Source organism: Perca flavescens, chromosome 8 (assembly GCF_004354835.1).
Source record: "Perca flavescens isolate YP-PL-M2 chromosome 8, PFLA_1.0, whole genome shotgun sequence".
Lineage (NCBI taxonomy): Eukaryota > Metazoa > Chordata > Actinopteri > Perciformes > Percidae > Perca > Perca flavescens.
The window spans coordinates 10,136,287-10,161,553 of record NC_041338.1 but is presented as its reverse complement, the minus strand read 5'-3'; the positions used below and the strand labels follow the sequence as shown (position 1 = coordinate 10,161,553).

Below are 25,267 nucleotides of genomic sequence, written 5' to 3'. Positions count from 1 at the left end.
CTTAATTTTCATGACTATTTCAATTCAATTTTATTTATAGTATCAAATCATAACAAGAGTTATCTCGAGACACTTTACAGATAGAGTAGGTCTAGACCACACTCTATAAGTTCCAAAACCCCAACAATTACAGTAATTCCTTCAAGAGCAAGCATTATCAGTGGCTGTAGCAACCGTGGCGAGGAAAAACTCCCTATTAGGAAGAAACCTCGGCAGACCCAGACTCTTGGTAGGCGGTGTCTGACAGGGCCGGTTGGGGGTGTGATGAACAGTGGCAAATAATAGTCACATTAGAGATAATGGAACAGTAACTTTGAGGTAGTCATGGAAGTTATAGCAGGGCACATCGTGTCATACTGAGTAGTGCAGTCTCCAGTACCGGATCCTGACTACTCTATGCGTATGAACATCACAGCAGGGCGTTGCGGGATGTAACGTGGCACTGCAGAGCATGGGTGGGTGCCGCAGACCCACCCACCAATGCTTACATTGTAGATTCTCACTGAAGGCATCAAAACTATGAATGAACACATGTGGAATTTTGTACTTAACAAAAAAGTGTGAAATAACTGAAAACATGTCTTATATTCTAGTTTCTTCAAAGTATCCACCCTTTGCTCTGATTACTGCTTTGCACACTCTTGGCATTCTCTTGATGAGCTTCAAGAGGTAGTCACCTGAAATGGTTTTCCAACAGTCTTGAAGGAGTTCCCAGAGATGCTTGGCACTTGTTGGCCCTTTTGCCTTCACTCTGCGGTCCAGCTCACCCCAAACCATCTCGATTGGGTTCAGGTCCAGTGACTGTGGAGGCCAGGTCATCTGGCGCAGCACTCAATCACTCTCCTTCTTGGTCAAATAGCCCTTACACAGCCTGGAGGTGTATTTGGGGTCATTGTCCTGTTGAAAAATAAATGATGGTCCAACTAAACGCAAACCGGATGGGATGGCATGTCGTTGCAGGATGCTGTGGTAGCCATGCTGGTTCAGTATGCCTTCAATTTTGAATAAATCCCCAACATTGTCCCCACACAATCACACCTCCTCCTCCATGCTTCACGGTGGGAACAAGGCACGTAGAATCCATCTGTTCACCTTTTCTGCGTCGCACAAAGACACGGCGGTTGGAACAAAGATCTCAAATTTGGACTCAACAGAGTGAAAACATTGGAATTTCCCCTTGCGGGATTAATAAAGTATAAATTATTATTATTCTTCCCTGTCATGATGCTGTTTCTGCTTCTTGTATAGCCAGCCACCTCTCCTCCTCCTCGGCTTCAGGTAATGCTGATATTGAAGCAGCTACTACAGCCCCAGACGTGTCTGAAATTTTTGAGGAATCCGCCTGTAGATTCTTAATCTTTTTCTCCTGTAATTTCTCTGCACCTCCCTTGCACTTTAGTGGTCGTTTGTCCATTTTTACTTGGATACTAAACTTCCAGCATAGCTATTACAGCTTGTGTGTCAGGGCCGGGAGGCGTGGCCATAGTGGGATTCGTAAATTTGCGGCCCGGAGTGGGGAAGAGGGTTCCTGGATTTGAGTGGGTCAGGCCAATGCCAATAAAGAAAATTAACCAATGGGCCGCTGTGAATTCTTTATTCCATTAATAAGGGAAAAAAATTCCACTAATTAACCCTGACAAGGCACACCTGTGAAGTGAAAACCATTTTCAGGTGACTACCTCATGAAGCTCATTGAGAGAACACCAAGGGTTTGCAGCGCTATCAAAAAAGCAAAGGGTGGCTACTTTGAGGAATCTAAAATATAAGACATGTTTTCAGTTATTTCACACTTTTTTAAGTACATAATTCCATATTTGTTCATTCATAGTTTTGATGCCTTCAGTGAGAATCTACAATGTAAATAGTCATGAAAATAAAGAAAACTCATTGAATGAGAAGGTGTGTCCAAACTTTTGGCCTGTACTGTACTTAGAACATTTCCCTGGGTGCTATTAGCGAGTGTGTTTACATGAACATGAATAACCCGTTTATGATCTGATTATTGCAGTATTCCGTTTATCCCATTTTCAGAAACCTGGATAAGCCCTTATCCTGTTTATGAGAAACCCAAATATAGGGTTGGGCAATATATTGATATTATATCGATATAGGAGGCTAGATATCCTCTTAAATTTGGGATATTGTAACATTGATGTGAAATGACACAAGTGTTGTCTTTTCCTGGTATTAAAGGCTACAGTAAAGTTTCTGAATTTACCAGACTGTTCTAGCTGTTCTATTCTTTGCCTTTACACACTTAGTATTATTATTATATATACACATTATATCCACATTATTAATGATTATTTAACGACAATTTCATTGTGTAAACATTTTTTGAAAGCACCAATTGTCAAACCTAAGTTATCGCCACAATATCGCTATCGAGGTAGCCGGTCAAAAATATTGTAAAATTTGATTTTCTTCATATTGCTCAGCTCTAACCGAATGTGCTACCTGAACTACCCCAAAAAAAAACGAGATGCTGTTGCATGTACAGTATACACCTTATCTCAGAATTACAAACAATGGTGGAAGTGATATGTCCTACTTCTGGGGAGATGAAGAAACATAGCAAAACATAGCAAACAGCTGTTGAATGAAGAAGAAATTAGCATTAACGTTAAGTATAAGTAAATTAAGGGATTAATATTGTTTTTGTTAACAACACGGCGCCTGCGAAAATGCACTTATCAGTAACCGGGTTACTAGTATTTATCATGTAGGGGAGAATGAATAACCCGATTTTCTCATGTAAACCCCATATCCCGAATATGATCCTAACCGGGACAAGCCTCATAAACGGGTTATACATGTCGTTGTATTTATGTTATTTGTGTACTCAGTATTATAACACTTTTCCCAACTCATTGTCTAAGGAACAACTTCCGATATTCTATGATGACATCACAAATTTGAGTTTTAGCACTCTAGTTTTTGGACTTTAGAGGGAGTTGTTCATGTTTACTCATATTTTTGGAGAGAGGAAAAAATGTGTTCTGTTATTTATCATTTCAAGCATTTAGAGCAAAAACCCAGCCCCCTGTATTTACATCTCTATTCACATGCCGGGATTCTGTAGCCTACAGCGATAATCGAGGTCCACACACACGGCTGAGCCGAGATGTGTGTGCGTTAAAACACACACACACAGCATGAGCCGAGATGTGTGTGTGCGTTAAAGGTTAAAACACGCAGCACCTGACTGGGAACGATACAGAGTTACCAACGGCCGCTGGGGCAGATGAACTCACGCTGGTCTCTTTTCTGTAAACAAGCTACAATTAAACCTTCGTGAGTAGAAAGTCAATACTTATCAATGCACTCACCTGTGTAGACAGGCATCAACATGTAGAAAGCGATATTTCAATCTGCTCAGTCCACCGCGCTGTTTTACGCAAACACAGCTCTACTCTGCAAATAGTGAATTTTTACAAACAAGCTGAAACAAAAGCTGTCGGTTTTTAGTCTAACAGTTTATCTTAGGTTGCCGGGAATCTTGAAATTTTGACAAATTCTTGTAAACCTCACTGCTGGCTGAACAAACCAAACCCTCCGCTAGAGCGGACAATCTGGAGCTACTTAATATGCACGTGAATGACGCGATCGTTATGTTCAGTGATGATGATGATGATGGTTGTATTATTTTGCAACAACATCGTTTAATTGCAAATGAGGCATACATGACGAGTGCATAGCCTGCTTATCAGTCCATTCATCATTAAAGCTGGGCTTTTGGCTTTTCCACTTCAACTTTTTGCTTCAGCCTCTTTGACAGTGACATGTTTACCTGACAACAGCCTTTCTTTCTGCAAGCATTTTCCACCAATCAGGACGCTGCATACTACAATAATGTTTCCATAATCACAGACTTTAACCATCACTCCTCAGTGAACTGCTTCCTAGTCTGAGATTTTTTTCTAGTTAAAGAGACAGTTATCATTAGGGAGTTTCCATGTTTTTTTAGGAGTTTGCTCACACTAATACATGAAAAAAAAAAAAAAAAGTTTTATTTCAGTAAGAAAGTGAAAAAGAATAGGCGTATTAGGTATAAATGAATTTTATTTTCTTTTATTTGAAAGTCCAGCCGCCAGAGTGCTTAGAAAAATTCTGAAAAAAATGTAGTTGATGATCCCTGCTGTAGACTCTCTGTCCAGTCAGAGACATATATTGTGTAACTGATGTTTTCAGTTCAATTAATTAAATCCAAGTAAATGGAACACTAACAAGATGTCACCAAATCGGTCCCCTTTAAATCTTTCAGAAAATGATGTAAGTGTATCGAATTATATTGAATCGTATCGTCGGCTGAATATCGTGATATATATCGTATCGTGAGATTAGTGTATCACTACAGCCCTACTTGCATCAGTAGATTTTGGTCAATTACTGATTATTATTATTATTATTATTATTATTATTATTATTATTATTATTATTATTATTATTATTATTATTATTATTATTTGATTTTCTACTGATTTGTATAACTCTATTTATGTCCATAGTTCTCATGCTGACTCAGTTCAGATTCATATTAGTGTTGTTGGATTTTGTTGAAAGTGGTTTGTGTGCAAACAAATCAGGTATTTGGACGTTTAAAGCCCCTTTGTGTCCTTTTTTTTTTAATGTCATTATTGCATCTCAAAATTATTCTGAAGATGAAAGCTTTTGGTTTTAGGAAATGTGAAAATGGGTGTCTCTGTTATATACCACCACTAGGATTTGACACGGTTACTGTGTATTTATGTATCTTAAAGGGGTGATAGAATGCAAAACCGATTTTACCCTGTCATAGTTGAATAACGACAGTTCGGTGGGTAAATAGGACATACATAGAAGCTCAAAGTCCCACTGATACCCCTTTACTATGAAAATGTCATATTTTGAAACTGCCGCTGAAAACGGGCGAATCCCAACAAAGCTGAAAGTTGACGTCAACCTCCCAAAAACCGGAACCTTTGTCAGCCCATGGGTGTATTAAGAGAACGGTCACGCCCCAACATTTACATAGGCTACACAACTGACCTGAGATCAGGTAGTCTTCCGAATCTAGGTTGCGCAGATCTCTGCTATTCAATTACAAAATTACAAAATCAACTATGTAAGGCTCAACTATTGGCCATTTTACGAAAATGGATGGCTAATTGCAAATTTTGTCCAACTGTGTGTTGGAATTCAGCTGCCGGTGCTGCCTGTGTTGCTGCCTCGCCGCCCGACCTGCCTTCCTTCACACACCCCGGCCTGCTCTGAGGTACTTGGAGCTCCGTCACGACTGGCAGCCCACAGCACTCCATGCAAAGTCACCGTTTTTTGGATAATGGACTACAAATGTTGGGGCTCTGACAGAGCTCCAGGGCCTGAAGCTCCCCTCTTCCTGCTAGCTAAATGCCCGGTGTGTGTGAGTGAGAGCACGGTCAGCGAGCTTGTTACGCCAGCAATCTGTTACCACATGTTCCAGTTAATCTTTTAATGTGTGTAATTATAATGTGTTGAGTTATTTAAACAAACGATTGGGGAAATAAACGCCGCTTGTCCGCGAGTCTCCTTGATAGAGCCTGCGGCTGGATGTAGCTCTATCAATGAGAGCTAGCTCCTCCTAGAATTCCTCTGAAATTCACAAATATTCATTAACTTGAAATCGGACACCGTTGTTAACTTTATAAGACATTTAGGGAGATGTTGTATACGTGGCGTGATGAAATTCAAACTGTAAATATACAGAAATTACGCCAAAAATGAAGCTAACTATCCGTGATTTGTAGCTAGCTACACATAGCTAGGATTGAAGGGACAGTCACAGCTAACAAAACCCCCACTGTTCACAAAAATTAATTAATTTGAAATCGGACACCGTTGTTAGCTTTATAAGACATTTAGGGAGATGTTGTATAAGTGGCGTGATGAAATTCAAACTGTAAATATACAGAAATTACGCCAAAAATGAAGCTAACTATCTGTGATTTGCAGCTAGCCACACATAGCTAGGATTGAAGGGACAGTCATAGATAACAAAACCCCTAATCTTCACAAAAATGAATTAACTTGAAATCGGACACTGTTGTTAGCTTTATAAGACCTTTAGAGATATGTTGTATAAGTGGCGTGACAAAATTCAAACTGTAAATATAGCTAGTTATGCTGACAGCCAGCCAAGATTAACTGGAACTGTTGTAAGAGATTGCTGGTGTAACAAGCTCGCTGACCGCGCTATCACTGTCACACATGGGCCATTTAGCTAGAAGGAAGAGGGGAGCTGCAGGCCCTGGAGCTCTGTCAGAGCACCAGCGTTTGGTCCATTAACCCCAAAACGGTGACTTTGCGCGGGTATCGAGTGCTGTGGGCTGCAAGCCGTAACGGAGCTCCATCGAGCTCAGAGCAGGCCGGGGTGTGTAAAGGAAGGCAGGCCGTGCAGCGAGGCAGCAACACAGGCAGCACCGGCAGCTGAACTCCGACACACAGTCTTACCAAATTTGCAATAAGCCATCAATTTTCGTAAAACGGCCCATATTTGAGCTTTATATATTTGATTTCTTGCTTAAAAAAGTCTCAGAAGTGAATTTAATAACGGACAAACAATGTATAACTTTGCAATGAGACCTGCTGTCGAGTCTCCCATGTGTTTCTATGTAGTTTGCTCAAACCAATCAATGCGTAGCTCATTCTGAATATTCATGAGCATACCATATTTGGAAGAAAAGCTCTTGTTCCAAATAGAGCCATATTCACAGGGTAGTTAAGGGCCTAATAAAATAGCATTCGGGCAATTTTCAGCCCAACCAATGTTACATACCCCATTAGGAGACCTTAAGGAACAGTGTAAAATACCCTATATAATCATTCTATCACCCCTTTAAATGAGTTTTTCAGGATCTATGATCAATGCTTTTTGGCTTTTAGAGTTTCAGTGGTGGACTTGGTGACAGCTGATAGAGGTGACAAATCAGCTGTGGAAGAAAAAAGCATGTTATGCTTGTAATATTTCAGAGGAGAAAAAATGTGCCTCTTGTCAAGTCTCTTGATCCTGTGAGGCTGATACATGGCATAGCATATATCTAGTGTGTGGTATATTTTGATGGTAAACAGTAGGACTTTTGACAAGAGGTGTACATCAAAAACAGTGAAAATGTGAGTACAAGCACCACATAAAAATACACCTTCTAAACAGTTTTTCCAGCAAGTTGTTTCATTTCTAAATCTCAATAATTAAGCTATCATGACATGTGTTTTATTCCCCCCTGCTGCGAGCATGTCCTCAATTGTTTTAAAATGGGAAACCTTGAGCTTTAATTTCACAAGGATCCTACTGAACAACTTTTCAGTGTTCTGTATCTTCATGTGATATTAAATAGTTTGAAGTACATTGTTCTGAAAATGAATAAATAAGCTTAATATGATTGTATAATGATGTTTGTATTCCAGGTTCGAGAGAACCACATGAGATTGGTAAAGGATATCTAGCTAAAAGCAACCACAAACTGCTGAACCTGCCTCAGCCCAAGAAGAGGATACCCAGGGTAAAGGCAAATTTTTCAATTCTTCTCTCTCTCTCATTTATTTGATGCTTCCATTTGAGGATTAAAGGATAAATCTCTTCCTACCTTCCTCAAGACCTTTTTCATTTATCCACAGTACACTATTCAGTCATTGAAATATTGATTAGAATAAGCTAAACCTAACAGAAATCAAGGTATTGTTTGTAATAAACAGTGTTGGGCAAGTTACCTCCAAAATGTAATACATGATAGATTACTAGTTACTGTGTCTCATCTACAGTCTCATCTTTATCAAATTTAATACATCATTATTCATATTTTGAATTATCAATCTGAATCTGCAAAGTAAGCTATAAAATAAATAGTGAAGTATGACTTGACTCCGAATTGTAGTGGAGTAGAAGTATAAAGTAGGAGAAGTTGAAAATACTCCATTAAAGGTACTTTACAATTGTATTGAAGTATGGTATAGTTACTTTCCACCGCTGATAAAATGTTTTGATATTAATGTAGCAAGCCTAAAAGTTAATTCCCGACGTGTTATCTGTCAGTTGCTCGGAAACTCTGCTCTTCGCGCCGACTGTTGGGACACAGATGTTGTCCGTACCGTCTCTGGTTCTGGCTCTGACCACAGGATCAGAGACAGGACAGCACCTCGCTTCAACGCAGCGTAATAACTCCTGAAAATCATGGGAGTATGCTTATGCCCTCGCAAATGTATCCGTTTCTACAGTGAACTCAACCATTGAATTCCAGATCGTAACTGGTATAATATTACCAACATTTTATTAGTAATGCGTTTATATTAGTGCGTTACAGCAAAAAGAAATGCATTACTATAATTGCGTTACTTTTGTAATGTGTTACTCCCAAAAGTGGTAATAAACATTTTATCTAATTACAAACACTAGCCGTCAATCTGCACAATGATTAGAGGGATTGTTGTCTGCTCATGTGAATTTTAATGTATGATTAGGTCGCAGCTTCAGCTTTTACACTGATCACAATCTTAGTGGTTCTATGTTCATTTGAACACAGAAGATGATCCAGTTGGAAACGTATACAAATCAAAGTCTCTGTGAACTAATCTTTATTGTGGTGTCTACTGTCACAGGATGACAATAAGCTGGAAGACAATTTTGTTAACAAGAGACGGCGAAAGGGCAACCACTTCCTCACAGAGGTAGGTTCAACAGGAGATCTAAAATGTTCCAGTTGTTTTAAGATAATAGTGGACCATCAGGGTTTTTCCTGCATAGAGGAATTGTTGGCGCACCCCAAAGAGGTTTTAGCCAACGCCAAAGGAAAATCGCCAAACTAAAATGATAAGAATTGAGAATAAAAATAGCAATTTAAATTCTGTTTGAATGTGTTAAATAGCAATTTACCAAACAGAACATAAACATGAATATGAGCCGCAGCCTCAGTTTTATCATCCAGAGTCAGGCTGTACCGCACTCTGTCTGTGATTTTAGCAGTAGTATTTAAATATTATTTTTTTTTTTTAAACAATTTTGTTAATTGGGGTTTCATTTGCTCAAGCATAATTAAGATTTTGTTTATCAAATTGTCAGAAATAACTGGAAAATGCATAGATTTCTGTTAAATGAGGTAACACAGACTCCTTTTCTTTACTGTACGTAGACCGATCATGCTTACTGTCGTGTGTAGTCACCCTCCAAAGACTCATTCTAAGTCAGAAAAAACCCTGACCATAGTTTGTACTTGCATTGTTTTTGTGAAAACAGGACCTCATTATCTTTCTGACATAAGTCCAAAACAACATAAGTAACACTTTTCTCTGTGTGATACAGTATGTGGCTCAAATTGACCCCACTACCCGCTACTCTTTCCTTCTCTCTTACCTCTATATTTCCCTCTGTGACCCTGGCAGTTGTCTTGTCACAGTGAAGCCCGTGCTGGTGAGGATGGGGAGCTGCGGGAGAACAAAGTCCGCTCCATGGCTACTCAGCTGCTGGCCAAGTTTGAGGAGAATTCCTCGACCGCAAAGGTATGTAGCAAAGTGACATAGACAAAGACATATCAGATTTGGTTTTTTCTTCAACTTGGCCCCAAAACAGCAAAGATAAATATTTGAAATAACCATGATAACTTTGATAGAAACTCCTGTGGACATGATAAGAAGCTGATTGAGAAAATAGGTTTTCAGGGCCTTTAATTGTTTCTGTCACTTCTTCTTCTTCAGTTGCTTGTTTAACGGCGGATGCGGACTAACTTAGCGCACTACCGCCACCCTCCAGATAAATTGTGCATGATCATCACTATGGCTTACATCCTTGAAAATACTGTAGCCTGCAAGCTACAAAAAAACAAAAACAAAAAACAAATAAAATAGAGAAATAACCCAGAAAACTTAATATCAAACTCTGGTATCACCTGTGGACATGATAAGAAGCTGACTTTCCCTGTATCTGGTTGCTTTGACCCATCAGTACAAATTTGCACATACCCATAATAGTTATCCACATACCTCATAGCCATTTGTCCACTATCCCCCTTATAATTTTTTATCTTTTCATGCAAAGTTATATCAGCATCTGGAACCGGTAGCAGCCACGGCGGGTGCGGTGGATAGACTACAGATGGACCAAATTCGAAATGTTCTACAGCCGCTTGCTTTACCTTTTCATGTATACTTGAACTAAACGTCTCTCTCTTACTTTTTGCCTGCTTCCATGTTGAAATGAGGACACTTTTAGTTGGATGGTCTTCCATATGTCCTTTTTAGATGAACAAAATATGACAGTGACATTTGCAGTCGTCTCAACTCAAATGGCATTTCCCCTACTTCAACCTGAAGCGCTGATATAGGGGAGGTTCTCATTGCTCGTGAACATATCCGGAGGGCTGAACCCTGAATAACATCAAGCTTCTTTAATTCAGACTTTGCAGCAGACCCATAAGCCACGCACCCAAAATCAACAATAGATCTAATTAATCCCACATATAATCTTTTCATTGAAGTCATATCTGCTCCCCACTCCTTATTGCACAAGCACCTAATTATATTAATGACTTTTTTACACTTGTTAACTACCTTTTCAACATGATTATGCCAGGTAAGCTTAGAATCAAAAAGCATACCTAAAAATCTCACACATTTTACTCTTTCTAAATCTCTACCATACAATTGCAACGTAAACTTTTCTTCAATTTTTGGTTTTCTCAACAGCGAACCTGAATCCCCATTTCCCAGCCCATTCTTCTACACAGTCGATAGCATTTTGCAATTTTTTAACAATGAATTGAACATTTTTACCCCTTTTCCAGAGAGCGCCATCATCTGCAAACAATGATTTACCTATACCATAATCAAGTGTATCATATATATCATTTATCATAATAGAGAACAAAATTGGTGAGATAACACTTCCTTGGGGTACACCATTTTCCACAAAAACACAATCAGAGAAGCTACTATTTATCCTCACCTGAATTTGCCTATTGCTTAAAAAATCCTTAATCCAGCAATACATTTTCCCGTTTATTCCAAGCCTTCGGATTTTAATTAACACACCATCCTTCCAAAGCATATCATACGCTTTTTCCATATCAAAAAATATAGCAGCTACTACTTCTTTACACACTTGGGCCTTTCTTATATCACTCTCCAATTTAATAACTGGATCCATAATTGACCTTCCTTTCCTGAAGCCGCTTTGGAACGACGTTATCAGATTTCGAGACTCAACAAAAAAAGTCAGTCTCTCCACAATCATTCTCTCCATTATCTTACCTAGGTGGGATGACAAAGCAATTGATCTATAGCTAGAAGCCACAGTAGGGTCTTTCCCTGGCTTTCTAATTGGAATAATAACAGCCATCTTCCAGCTCTTTGGAATTTTTCCTTGTTCCCATACCTTATTGAATAACTCCAATATAGTATGAAGAGCTTCGTTACCGAGATGCTTCAACATTGCATAACTTATTCGAACTTTTCCCGTAGCTGTTACCTTCACCTTGCTCACAGCCTTCTTTAGTTCACCTAGTGAAAAACTCGCATTCAAACTATCATCTCAATCCTCTACATATTCTAAAAGATATTGGTACTGTCTTTTTGTTGCCTCTCTTTTATGTCTTTCATCTTCAGTTAAGTTAAAACTACTATGAACATTAGCTATATCTTTGACCATTAATGCTGCTTTATCTCCATCCTCCACTGTCATAGTCTCACCATTCTTAAGGACTGGATAACTCCAAGATTTCCGCACCCCACTCATTTTTTTAACAACTCTCCACACATCATTTACGGAGGTTTGTCGTCCTATAGTATTACAATACTTTATCCAGTAATTCTCTTTTACTTTCCTAATTACTTTCCTCACCTTAGCCTGCTCTCTTTTATATTCCATATACTTTTGAAAGCTTAAACTATTTTTAAACTCTTTAAATACTTTATTTCTACTGCTTATTGCTTGCGTGCAGTCACTTGTCCACCATGGTACCAATTTCCGCCTCGTACTTCCCGGCCTCGACTCGGCAATAGAAGCTCTGGCAGCTTCCACCAGAACTACACTAATATTTTCTGCAAATTCATCTACATCATCTATCACCTCAACCTGACCCATATTCCTATCACTTAAAACTGTAAACATTATCCAATCAGCTTTATTAAAATTCCATCTTTCAGAGAAACTCTGATTTACATTGCAGCTCCTATTACCCATCCTACATAAAATCGGATAATGGTCGCTTCCAATCGTTGTCTCACTATAAACTTCCCATATTATTTGATCTGCAAGGGACTGAGAAACTAAAGTCAGATCCAATACAGACTGTACGCTCACCCCAATACGAGTAGGTGACCCATCATTTAAACAAACCAACCCTTTCCTATCCATAAGTTCTTCTAAAACCAAACCATTATGATCCGTTCTATCCCCTCCCCACAGAGAACTATGTGCGTTAAAATCTCCTAACCATATTACTTTGCCACTTTCTTGCCCTTCAACCAGCCCCAGTGCATCAATATCAAGTCTATTACAGGGATTATAAAAATTTACAATATTTAAACTACCATTGTCACACCAAACCTCAGTAACTAAATACTCTAAGCCTTCACCCTTACCTAAAACTCTGTAGGGAACCCCCACCTTAATAAAAGTAGCACAACCACCCCCACTACTATCGATCCTATCACTTCTTTCACACACATACCCATTTAAAACAAAATTTAGATGAGGTTTCAGCCATGTCTCAACAATGCAAATAATCTCAGGTTTAATCTCTAGTTCGGAGATAAACCTCTTGAGCTCTTGCCCATTTGCCACCAAGCTTCTAGCATTCCACTTCTTTTTTTTTTTTCTTTTTCCTTCCTTTTCCTTTTTCTTTTCTTTTCCCTCCTTCCCTTCCTTTTCTTCCTTTTAAGTCTTAGCATGTAAAATCAACGTAGGCAACTGTGAGACAGGCTGTGATAGGGATGTTGGTTTCTCAGATTTATCTCTGTTCTGGAGTTCTTCATAAATGCTCTCCCACGTAATGTCTTTGATACCCAGATACCTATTGGCACTTTTAACCACAATAGCTGTCTTCTCAGACCTGTGTCTTGCTTGCGACGTACAATTTATAACTTCCGCAATAAAGCACAGAAACTCTTTCTTCTTAACAATCAGGAATTCCTCATCAACAACTGAGGTTTTAGCAGCTCTTGCTGTCTGTCTCACTAGATTTGGCTCAGCTTGAAATCTCTTAGCTGCCTCAGCATAAGACAACCTTCCTTCAGCCCTGATATGCTGGATTTCAACTGCTCTCTTTCTGGTTTCACACTCCCTGTACCCAACACTATGCGCTCCCCCACAATTAACACACTTCTCTTGCACCCCAGTTCCACATGTACCATAGACATGCTCTCCTCCACAGCGTCCACATGTTTGAGTGCCTTTGCAATAAGCAGCTATGTGACCATATTTCTGGCATTTAAAACACCTCAACGGAGGGGGCACATACATCCTTACATTGAAGTTCATATATCCGACAGTGACATATTTAGGCAGCTCTTCCCCTTGAATCTCCACTAATACTGAAAGACTATCAACCTTCTCTCCAGACCTCCACATTTTGAGCCTCTTCAGGCTTGTCGCACGTCCTCCCTCAATGCTATCCTTCAGCTTTCCCTTTTTTTTATAGGAATACCATAGATAACTCCCCTACACACCTATCCTGCTGCCATTTTTTCCTTCACCTCAAGAACTTCTTTTTTGCAAACATTCTTCAGCTTTAAGGCTTTCAATTGCTGGCCCTCGTCTTTACACACTATCATCAAATCACCATCAAACTGCACTCTAGCTCTGACTATCTCACCCACCTTCTTGCGCAAAAACTTAGTGAGAGCCACAGGCCCCACTGACTTAATATCATGACCCTCTTTGAACTTTACCAGCACTTTCAGTCCTTCCTGACCCATTTTCTGCCTCACCACTCGCTCAGTTAGCCGTCGGATCAACTCCAGAATCAAACCTCTTGCAGACAGTCTGAAAACCAGTCAATCCTTTCTGTCACTGTTGTAGTCTGTCTGCTTTAACACACTTGACATTCTTTTTTTTCTTTTTTTATTTACTTTGTAGAAAAGTTCCTCTTGGGAACAAAAGAAAACTGATTTCAATGTCACTCACTTGTCTGTGTTAAATTCATGATTTATATTCATACCAGAACAGACCTTTTTTATACCATCAATTTAATTTTCAGACCCACCAGAGCGTTGACTTGGATTTTGAATTTTATTTACATGGAATTGCAGCTGACTAACTGGTTTAGTATGAAAGCAAAGAAAAGCGTAATCATTTGAATCTTATAATCTGCATAACTAAATACCTAATGTTGACATTTAAAACCACTTTATCTATTCAAATGTATGATGTTTGAGTATTTTTTTTATTTAGTTAGTTTGAATATACAGGCTACTAAAACTATTTTGTATTTTAAGAGGATTAAGGGCTTGCATCATAAAGTATGACTAATAGATAGGACAGAGGTTTGATCAATTCTATTCAGGCTTAGCTGCTTATCCTAGTTTGACTTGAATTTTTTGAGTTTATGTGAAGTGATAGTTTTTCTTTTCTTTTTTTTTTATCAATAAATAGGACATTTCAAAAAGGGGATTTAAGACCACTATACATTCAGAGAGATGGAAAATATTTCAATGCTATAAATTCAGTGGCATTTAAATTTCAACATTGAATATTCAGTAGTGTTTAAATATCACAATTAAATATTACATTGCTTATAAGATTCAAATTTGTATGGCTATTTTTTGCTTACATACTCAATATAGAGTAGATGTCATTTTAAAACCGCACTGAAAGCACACTGCATTGCATGTGTGTGTCGTTATGATGAGCTTATTTGAGAAGCCAATAAAAGCAATAACAACAAAAATAGTTGTTATGGAAAAATGTGGGAGCAACTCAACTCTGGATACGCGAAGAAGGTTCGGGAGACTTTGACTTAAACAGAAGCATTTTTTGTGATTAGCGATTTTTACAACATACAAAACATACAACTTTTCAAGATGATATTCAATAATGGATCCAAATTAACTTTAACTAGGTCTTTCAACTGGGGAGGGAATAGGATACCCAGATAAACGATACCTTGCTTTGGCCACTGAAATGCACCTGATTGGAAGGCTGTTACGGGGCACTGATCTGTTAAAGTTAAAGCTTCTGACTTGGACCAATTTACCCTATAACCTGAAAACTTCAAGAAAGAATTAATGATCCCGAGTAAACAGGGTATTGATCTGCTAGGTTCAGACACAAAAAAATAATGTGTGATTTGCATAAAGCTTGTGCACTACCCCTCCTACCATAACTCCTGGGAAGTTGAAAAAAAACAACAAAGGAGACCGAGGTGAGCCCTGTATTGTTCCCCTTCCAAGAGCAAAATATTCAGGAATTAACCCTTTAGTTTGCACAGCAGCCTTTGGGTGCTTATACAGCACCTTAATCCTCTTCATAAAAATGCTGCCATACCCGTACATTTACACATATAGCATATAGCCCCATTCAAACATATGAAACGCCTTTTCAGCATCGAGGGAAATATCAGCTATTGGAGATTGTTTATCAGCTACAGACCATGCAATATTAATGAGACGCCTGATATTATCTGACAAGCTACGTCCGCAAATAAACCCCACCTGATCAGAATGAATTAGAGAAGTAATAACCTTATTTAATCTATTTGCCAACATTTTTTAAATAATCTAATCTAATCATCTAACTGCATTAGGGAAATTGGACAGTAATTCTTACAGTCTCCTGGGTCTTTGCCTTTTTTAGAAACAAAGTTATCAAAGCCTGCCTAAATGTTGGTGTCAATGTGCCCTTCTCCAGTGCCTCTATATATACCTCTAATAGAAGTGGAGCCAGTTCAGTTGCAAAACTCTTAAAAAATTCTGCTGTGAAGCCATTGGGCCATTAATTTCCTCTATAATCAAATCTGCAGGAAGGAGTTCTCTTTGCTCTTCTGTAGTGACTCTACGAAGGAACACATTTCTTCATCAGTAGAGGTAGATAATGACCTATAGAGATCAGTGTAAAATTCTTTAAAAATCTTGTTAATATCTACAGTTGCTTTAAAAACAACTCCAGAATTGGATCTAACTGCAGAAATAGTGGAAGCTGATTCCCTCTGTTTTATGTATCTAGCGAATAATTTTCCTGCTTTGTCTCTTGATTCAAAATAATGTTGTCTTGCCCTGATTAAATTAAAATCAACCTTCTGAGATAGAATATTATTATATTGGTATTTTATTCGAGTCAGGTTTCTCAAGCCATCCTGTGACATTCTTCATTTAATCAAAACAGAAGCATTTAATGCAGTCTTGATTCAAGTGAATTAGGATTAAGCAGTACAATTTAACCACAGTGCCATCCCAAACTGTAAGGGTCTGTGTATTTCAAGGAGGCATACGTATATCTCTGTCAAGTTTGTGTTATGCTTGACTCATCACACAACATGTTTTTCCTGGAAACTCCACCACAATCATGCTACTATCACCTTTTGCTATGTTTCCAAACACTAACTTTATTTTACTATTTACAATCGGCATATTTGTCACAAAAAAGATTTTTGAGCATACTCACGGACAAGAGGCTTATGTTTGTGACAGAGCGAGATGGAAACATTGGATGGCCTCCTCCTCGGCTGAAATGTAGACTTAGCTAGCTCAGGTGAGCTAGCAGTGTCAGTTAGCTACAGTGACAACACCAGTTACAGATCAGCTGAGGAGGACAAGTTTTTTCTTCTGCGTGGTGATATGGTTGGTGGGTGTTGCCGGTAGAATAGTTCCTATATGGAACTGCTCACAACTAGGTCTGTAGATTATCTTGAGTAACCGGGTCATGATTTCTGGAAAGAGGCATTGCTGTTGAGTTTTTCAAATGTATTGTTGTGGCGCCTTTAACACCCCAAGCCAAATGCCACCTAGTTTCATTTATATTCGAGAGAAGGCAGACATCTCTACGGCCAAGATCTCCCACACTAAGCAACTCGCACCAAAACAATCAATTGATTGTTTGGTGTGTCATTGATAAATAGCACTACAGGTTAGAGGAAAAAAGTGTATTTTTAATTTTGTGGTGAATTGTCCCTTTTAAAATGGGCTTCGTATGTTGAGGTTAGTGCAGCACCTTCACCATAATGTAATGTTTACATCCAAATCACTGCAAATTGATTGACTACTATTCTGTTCCCAACTTCCTTAAAGTGCCCATATTATGAAAAAAACAATTTTTCTGGGATGTGGGGTGTTATTTTGTGTCTCTGGTGCTTCCACACACATACACACTTTGAAAAAAATCCATCCATGCTGTTTTGAGTGAGATACGGTTTCTGAATGTGTCCTTCCTTCAGTCTCCGGGTGAGCTGTTCAAAATCGGCCCAAATTGTGACGTCACAATCCGAAACGAGCTGGCTAACCACAACCGTTAGTTCGTAGCGTTAGCGTTAGCATGCTACCTCGTTCTCAATAGCAAAGCACTGCTACAACACACACAAGTTCACCATAATCTACAAAAGAACTACTTACATGTGCGCCTTCATTTAGAAGTCTCCCAGCTAATCCTGCCTTGTAACTGACCAAAGTTGGAGAAACAGGCTTTCTTTTACTGTCTCTAGAGTTAGCTAGCTGACATGATCTACATCTGAGCTACTGCGCATGTGCGAGTGCATTCAAAGATAGTACAGAAGAAGAAGAAGAAAACAGGTCTCACTCTGTAGCTAAAACAGAAACCAGGTGAAAAGAGGATCTGCAGCAGTGAGAGAGAGCTGTGCAGTACAATAAAAATATGGTGTTTTTTGAAAATTAAACCATGTAAACCTATTCTGGTACAACCTTAAAATACAGTTATGAACCTGAAAATGAGCATAATATGGGCGCTTTAAATACCTGTATTTTATTGCCAAATCATGTACTATATATTTCCAATCTCCCAAGACTTTTTCCTTTCCTTAAATTTCCTTTCCTTTGCTGTCCTTTTTCCTTTCCTCTCAACCTTACATCAGTCTGATGAGGAAACATCCAATCCCTACTTTTCCCCTCCTCTGTCTCCTTCCACCACCCCACATCCTCTCTTAAAGGAGGAGGAGGATGAGGACCAGGAGAAGAGGGAAAACCCACGTTTTGCAAAGCCCAAGAATGTCCCCCCTCCACCTCCTCAACCTTCTCCTTGTCCCAAGTGGCAGGTATGCCTCACTCTGAAAAGTTCTCAGCTCTTTCTCTTGTGAATGTGGTTGGATGGGTTATGTTACTGATTAACAGCCATTTGTGCCCCTCTCATTTATCAAGCTTGTAGTCTCTATCCTCGACCTTCCACTTCCGGGATTGCCCCGTTGCCGCCAGAAAAAACATTGTATGTCCTTCTTTTGGACCAGTTTTCTGTTTTCTCTTCCTTCCTTGTGTTGGAATTCTAAACTTTGATTGATTTATGAGGACTATGGTTAACTGCTCCTTAGATCTCTGCAGGGTAAATCCAGACAACTAGCTAGACTATCTGTAGTGCCGCCCAAGACGATTTTGATTTGTTTAACGATATGCCAATAAACCAGAGCACGTTTTTCTCCCATCTTGGGAAATGCTGTGTGGACTAGCCCGACCCTCCTCCGCAGAGTTGTGGAGGAGGGTCTGGCAAAGCGACACTATCAAGCTTGAAACCTTTTCTACCACATTTTTAAAGCTGTGAGTTTCATTTAAGCATTACAGATAAGTACCTCATACTTGCATAATATTTGTTTACCTACTATAAACCCACACCCATCTTGTTTCCTCTTGCTCCTCGTCTCTTTTTCCTGTTTTCAGCCGTCCATCTACCTCCGCCTACTGGAGAATCCTAGTGCTGTGGCTCAGCAAACCACTTTCCTCTATTCACCCACATCTTCTCACCCTCAGAGTGGCTACAGTCGCTCTCCTCCACCCTTGCAGTCTATGGGTCAATTAAGTCCTCCCCACTCACTGAGCCCTAATGGTACTGAACATTACTACACAGAATGCACCTCTCCAGATGTGACAACCAGTCATTTATCTGCTTCTACTCAGTCTGCTTCGGATATTGACTATTCCTCTGAGAGGTCAGAGGAGTCAATGCAGAAGGTGAATTTCAAGCCAGTGCTGTACAATATTCCTTATCACAACTTTTACGAACAATTTTCTTACATATAATTTTTTGCTCTCATCTGATTTTCACCACCACCTGCTGTCTAGCTGTCTAGTAAAGCCCAGAGACTGTCTACTAAAGAATATTATGGGAGGAGTATAAAAGAGAGAGCGGTTCTCCTCTCCTCCATGATTTCTGGGTCCAACAAACCTCCTGCTTCTCTTTCTGAATCAAAGGTTATGTATTGCACCAACATTTTCATGCTTGACTATTGACATAGTTTAGACTACTGCATGTTCATAATAACAGAGTGCTTTTTGCACTTGTTAAACAATGCATGATGGTTTGATGTGTAAAAAGTGCAGCACAGTGTTTCATTTACAATTGGCTCTATGTTCATGTACAGTTAAAGCGCTTTCTTTGTTGGGACTATGACCTTCAGATTGATTGTAATAGTTTTCATCCAAAAATTAACAGATTTGTATTGTCTGAAAGTTTTATGATCTTATCTAATTGATAGCTTATTGAATTTAAACATTTTAATATGTTTTTAATACTGGTACTTAGTACCTGAAATTGACCCAAAAAATTCAAAGAGGGGAATTCAGACCAAATAAATTCAGTGGTATTCAAATTTCAACACCACATACTCGGTAGCAAATTCATTTCAAAATTAGTATTCAGTTACTGCTAGATTCAAATCATTATGGCAATTATTTGCTTCCATATTATAGAATCTACCTATAGCTTTTTACAGAACTCTAGCGTTTGTCAAATAATCTATAAATGTTGAACTTGCGTGTTGTTGGTGGTGCATTTAAGCCCCCAAAAAATGTTACAGTATATATTCATTACTGAACAAGCAACAGTTAAATGTTGGAAAAAACTCTTTCCTCAGGTATTAATTACTAAGATTTTAACACTCACCTACTTCAAGATAACAATGATCTGCTTCATCAGGATTGTATGTGTGTGTGGTTGAATCACATTTGAGTGCCAGTGGCAGCATGAGCAATTAACCCTACAACATTCATCACATTTTGTTTTAAATATTGCTACTTCTTGATTGGTGCAAAGACATTCATGACATCACTTTTTTCCAACTTAGCCCCGCGCATTTCAAACCAGTAAAAGGAGCACAAAACTTTTCTAACTTTGATAAAAAATTGTGTGTTAATGTAAAACTCCTGTGGACATGATAAGAAGCTGAATAAGAAAATAGGTTTTCAGGGACTTTGTGTTTCTGTCAATTTTGTAGCCTGTCTGCATTCATACACTTGACATTCTTTTTTATTTACTTTGTAATAAGGTTCCTCTGTAAAACAAAAGCAAACTGATTTCAATGTCACTGACTTGTCTGTGTGAAATTCACTAAGCTGTGATCAAGTTATTTCCTCTCCAGTCTCATCCTTCTGCTCTGCTCTAGTCTTTAAATTTCTGTTTGACTCTTCTTCTTTAGGTGGAACTATCTTCCCTTCCTTCCTTGTCCCCACATCCTCCTCCTTCTCCTTCTGCCTCTGTTTCAAAGAGATCTACGGTCTACCCTGTAGTCCACCCTGTCCCTGACCCCACTGCCCAGGCTGGTTTCTCCTCTGTCCCCCTGTACACTGCTGGACACAAGGACAAGATACAGAAAGACTCCTCTACTCCTTCATCTTACACCGACCCACTCACAAAAAACGAGCAAATTTCTTCTCTTGTTGTTGATTCCTCCACATACAACAACCAAACATATGCTGCCCCCTTTTCGACTTGCTCTGATGAGAGCCAGGAGAGCTCCTACCCCCTCTGTGATTCTAATTGTGAAAATAGACATAGCAGTTTAGCTCCCTATTCAGTTTCTTTACTGCACAAGGGAAGCTATGAAAGGATGCATAAGAATTCTCGGAATAATCTGGAAAGTGAGCAGGAGAACGTCCAAAAAACTCAGAAGACATTTGATGATAAGAAATTAGCCGAAAGTGATCAGATGAAGGTAAAAGTTTCCTTATGCATATCAATAGCAATAATACTAATAACTGGCAGATCTCCATTGAAAGCATCCTACTCTCAGAGCTTTCCAGATTCAGAGCTGTGCAGAGACCTCTGAAGGGGAAATGAGAATATGCAATTTTAAAACACCACAGCGTAGAGCTATGTAGAGCCACAGCATAGGTGGTAATACAGGTGTTACTATTCAATATATTATGAAGTATCACAAAACTGTAAGCAAGAAGATACAAAAACCTGTTGCAGTATAAAGATCACACCACCATCTGCATAAAATCAGAGTTAAAACAAGTTTTTATTTTTGTATGCAGTCAGAGCAGGATCTTATAGTCTACATCTTCTCCAAACACTCACTGAATATTATAAATAAAACTTTTAAGACAGGATGCTGTCGCTTACCCTGTCTGCTGTCGGGGTCTTTTTGTTTACATCCAGAGAACTGTTGTCATCTAGTGTGTATCGGAGAATGACACAGTATATAAGCAAGGATGTGTTATAAGAATATGGATATGGATACAGCATTCAAGGCAGATCCCCTTCATTCCTATGAGAGTTAATCAGTGGCCCATGGAGCCAAAAATTACCCGGATGATAGCACCGCTTCCGCATAGTACAGCCCATAGAGCAGGCGCACCGGCGACCACCACCGGCTGAGCCGGCTACTTCCAGTTTATCACTCCACTAACTTGTATGGGGATTAAACAATTTAATCGTGCGGTTCTTTTCGTGCGGACTTTCCCAATGTTATTGTACAGAATAGATCAAATTCTTATAGTGAAACAAGTCATTTTGCTGAGGTTGTGACTCTCAAAAAAATTGCATCCACTTATTTACAGACGTATCTTTCGCCATGTAAATCTATGGGCATCGAAATGCCAGAGGGCATCACGTGACGGCCCGGGAGTTGCAATTCCACCGTTTGTTCAATTTGCTTTAAAGCCCGAGTCACTTTACTCGTTAGCATCAAAATGTCCGGCACAGACTCACAGCTATAATTCTATCTATGTCTTTGTGAAACCAGGCCCAGAATATTTTATAATTATTAATCCCATACTTCTGATTTCCTTCTTAGGAAAGGGTTGTGTTAGATTAAAAACCGTAAATTCATAGGTAGAAGAACACAAGGAACATTGTTGGCACTCTGCTTTTTTATACATGTCCTGTGTAACACTGTACAACTGATCTTCATTCTGGTGTTTATGTAGTGCAATGGGAGCTGCGTTCTTGAGAACCCTAAAGGAATCACTCAAAAGTCAATTGTTCGCTCTGAGAGTTGTCCGACAGGAGCTGCTAGTTACATTAAAGAGGTACTAGTCGATACCTCAGTCTAAATGCATGAATTGAGAGTAAATCATGCTTTTTCTGCATTTTCATCTTCTTCATTTTCTTTCTAACTCCTGTCTGTGGTTTCCAATTCTTTCTTTTTTCTCCTTCATACTTCTGCCCCTGTGTTTTCCTGGCATTACCCTTAGCGTACAGTCGGAAAGGTATCATCAGCCATAGATGCTAAAGCTCAGATATTGGCCGTCCTGTATGAGACAGACCACAGGCCAAATGCCACACCGGTAAGATGCATGTGCATGTTGCAGAGACAAATCTAACCCAGAGCTAATGGTCTTTTTTGTTGTTGTTTTAAAAATGGAAATGTAATACAGTTTACATGTTATAGCAACATCATCATTAGGATGAGTATGAAGTGTGATTAAAATGCATTTTGTTGATTTCTTTTTTTTTTTTTAAACTTTGTTTATTGACTTTTTCAACAAATACAGTGACATAATGCAGTCCCAATAACTAAACATGCATACTCATACGAACATGTGTAGACAAATCAACTCAGAAATGATTGCTTTACACATAGCGCAACTCCAGTATACACAAAGTATAAATTACCAGTGAACTTGTTTGACTACTGATATATAGTTTGCAAATGTCCGTGGTTTCCTCAGAGTAGATGTTACATGTAAAACGTAGTAACGTATTATTTATTGCAATATTCAAGGTCCATCCACACAGATGACATGACTCCAACCGTAATAAATGAAAAATATGATTAAAATAATAAGGAAATAAGTAATAGTTTAAAAAAGAATTAAGCATTTTGCACCTCCACCTCATGTTCGTGAGTCTCTTGATTCTCTGCTGTGTTGTTTCACTCTGAAGCCTGAGAATGACTACAACGGAGTATATGGCAGGACTTTGTATTGTGAAATATCACCAAAAAAGGATTCTAAGCCAAATACTACACAACCGGACATGTTCTGGCAGTAATGTGACCCAAAATGCAGCTACTTAAATATTTAGCAGTAGGCTAACGTTAGATTGTAATGGAATGGAGCAGCACTTTCTACTGTCAAAAATCACAGATAAAGGCTTCTAAACCAAATACTACACAACCGGACATATTTCGGCAGTAATATGAACGTGAAATTGGGGTGAAATGACCAACATTGGCCGCCAAGATTGCAAGATTACAGCTATCTGGCGTTAGCACGCAGCTACTGTGGTTAGTAATAGTATATAGCAGAACGTTCTACAGTCAAAAATTGCAGATAAAGGCTTTTAAACCAAATACTACATAAGTTGAAATGTTTCAGGAGTAATGTGACATGGAATTGGGGAGAATTTAAAAACATTGGCAGCCAAGATTACATCTTTTACTGCCGTTAGCATGCAGCTACATTGGAGAATGTTAACACCACAGTAGCTCAAAAAAAAAACACTGCGTTAGGTCCTGCCTAGAGCACATGAACAATCATAGAAGGCCGGAGAAGGCCTGCTTGGAGTTGCAGAACACTTAGCCGAGGGTAGAAAAAATTGCGTTCAGAACAGTTGAAAATGTTTTACCTCACGGTTTACCTCGTTATTTAATGTAGTTTTGGCCACGTTTAACATGAAAACCTGACATTATAAAGTGATTTGACATAAAATACGGAAAATTGTAATAGTTCCAAATTCAACTGGGTCGAAACTTTAAAGGGCAAGCTTTCAAAAAGTTGTCCGTATGGAACCTTAATTGGGAACAACATACTTTTACTAACATTGTCCGAATTTATTTAAAAGGAAAGTTATTGCGGGGACTGATCTAGAGGGGTCGGAAACCTAAATTAATAAATCATCAGCAAATAACGACACTTTATGTTCTCCCATTTGGTTTATTTCTAACCCTATTTATGTAACATGTAGTTTTGGAAAATTGCATGTAAAGATCAGCAAAGGAAGACGATCTAAAAAGAAAAGAATGTTCCTGTTTCCATGCTGCTCCCAGCTTTGACAACAGATAATCTGTCTTTTCAGGCTCTAGTTTGAGATGTTGAGCTTTATTTCACATTTCAAATTGTTTCTATATTTTCTGACTTGGCATGAAGTAATTTTCTACACTTCACTTGAGAGTTGCCTTGAAATTTGGTAATTGTTAATTCTACATTCAGACTTTTGAAGTTGACTTGGGACTTTTTGGAAAATACATTTATTTGCTTTCAAGTCAATCTTATTTTGGCTTTCTTGCCGAGAGTTGGATAAGAAGATTGATACCACTTGCATATATGAGGGTGGTATTGATCTTATCTAACTCTCGGCAAGAAAGCAAAAAAAAGAAACCATTTTCCAAAATATTGAACTATTACTTTAAGACTGAGCTGGGCCTCGAGCAAGCCCTAGACTGGCGAAGATCATTAATTGTTTGTGGCCGGGTTGGCCAAGTGGGTAGTGCAGGCGCGCATATAATGAGAGATTTATGCCTCGACTCAGAGGTCCAGGGTTCAAATCCGACCTGTGACGATTTCCTGCATGTCTTCCTCCTCTCTCTCCACTTTCTCACCTAGCTGTCCTGTTAAATTAAAGGCGGAAAAGCCCCCCAAAAAACTTTATAATAAAAAAAGATCATTCATTGTTTTAATATTCTGGTACAATAAACAGTTTTGGCAGTGAGGTCTGTGGACTATTATGAGTACAGATGTTACATTAGGTTCCATTTGACGTGCTTGCTGCCAGTTAGCTGTCGGTCAGATATTTGATCTATTAGTCCCTTTCACTGGTGGGAGTTATGGATCATTCCATGCAGCGATAATAATGCGATTCTAATGAGGCTCATGTCACACTTGGTGTCAAGTTTTATGTTATTACATGTTAACTGGGAATGTTTCCTTAAGGGCAGGAATTACACTA

At 38.9% G+C, this 25,267-nt stretch overlaps 1 protein-coding gene across 10 annotated transcripts in view; it reads left to right on the top strand.

Annotated features, from left to right (window-relative positions):
• The window catches only part of mical2b (microtubule associated monooxygenase, calponin and LIM domain containing 2b), a 137,369-nt gene that overhangs the window by 56,620 nt on the left and 55,482 nt on the right, over positions 1 to 25,267 (top strand). For 6 of the 10 annotated variants that reach the window (XM_028585035.1, XM_028585036.1, XM_028585031.1 and 3 more), the window contains 9 exons: positions 7,423 to 7,517; positions 8,611 to 8,679; positions 9,391 to 9,507; positions 18,024 to 18,203; positions 18,817 to 19,107; positions 19,219 to 19,347; positions 20,571 to 21,086; positions 22,306 to 22,407; positions 22,573 to 22,665. In XM_028585035.1, coding sequence (XP_028440836.1) covers positions 7,423 to 7,517; positions 8,611 to 8,679; positions 9,391 to 9,507; positions 18,024 to 18,203; positions 18,817 to 19,107; positions 19,219 to 19,347; positions 20,571 to 21,086; positions 22,306 to 22,407; positions 22,573 to 22,665 — 1,592 coding nt within the window. The remainder of the gene's footprint in view (positions 1 to 7,422; positions 7,518 to 8,610; positions 8,680 to 9,390; positions 9,508 to 18,023; positions 18,204 to 18,816; positions 19,108 to 19,218; positions 19,348 to 20,570; positions 21,087 to 22,305; positions 22,408 to 22,572; positions 22,666 to 25,267) is intronic. The other 4 variants (XM_028585037.1, XM_028585038.1, XM_028585039.1 and 1 more) reach the window with 4 other exon arrangements.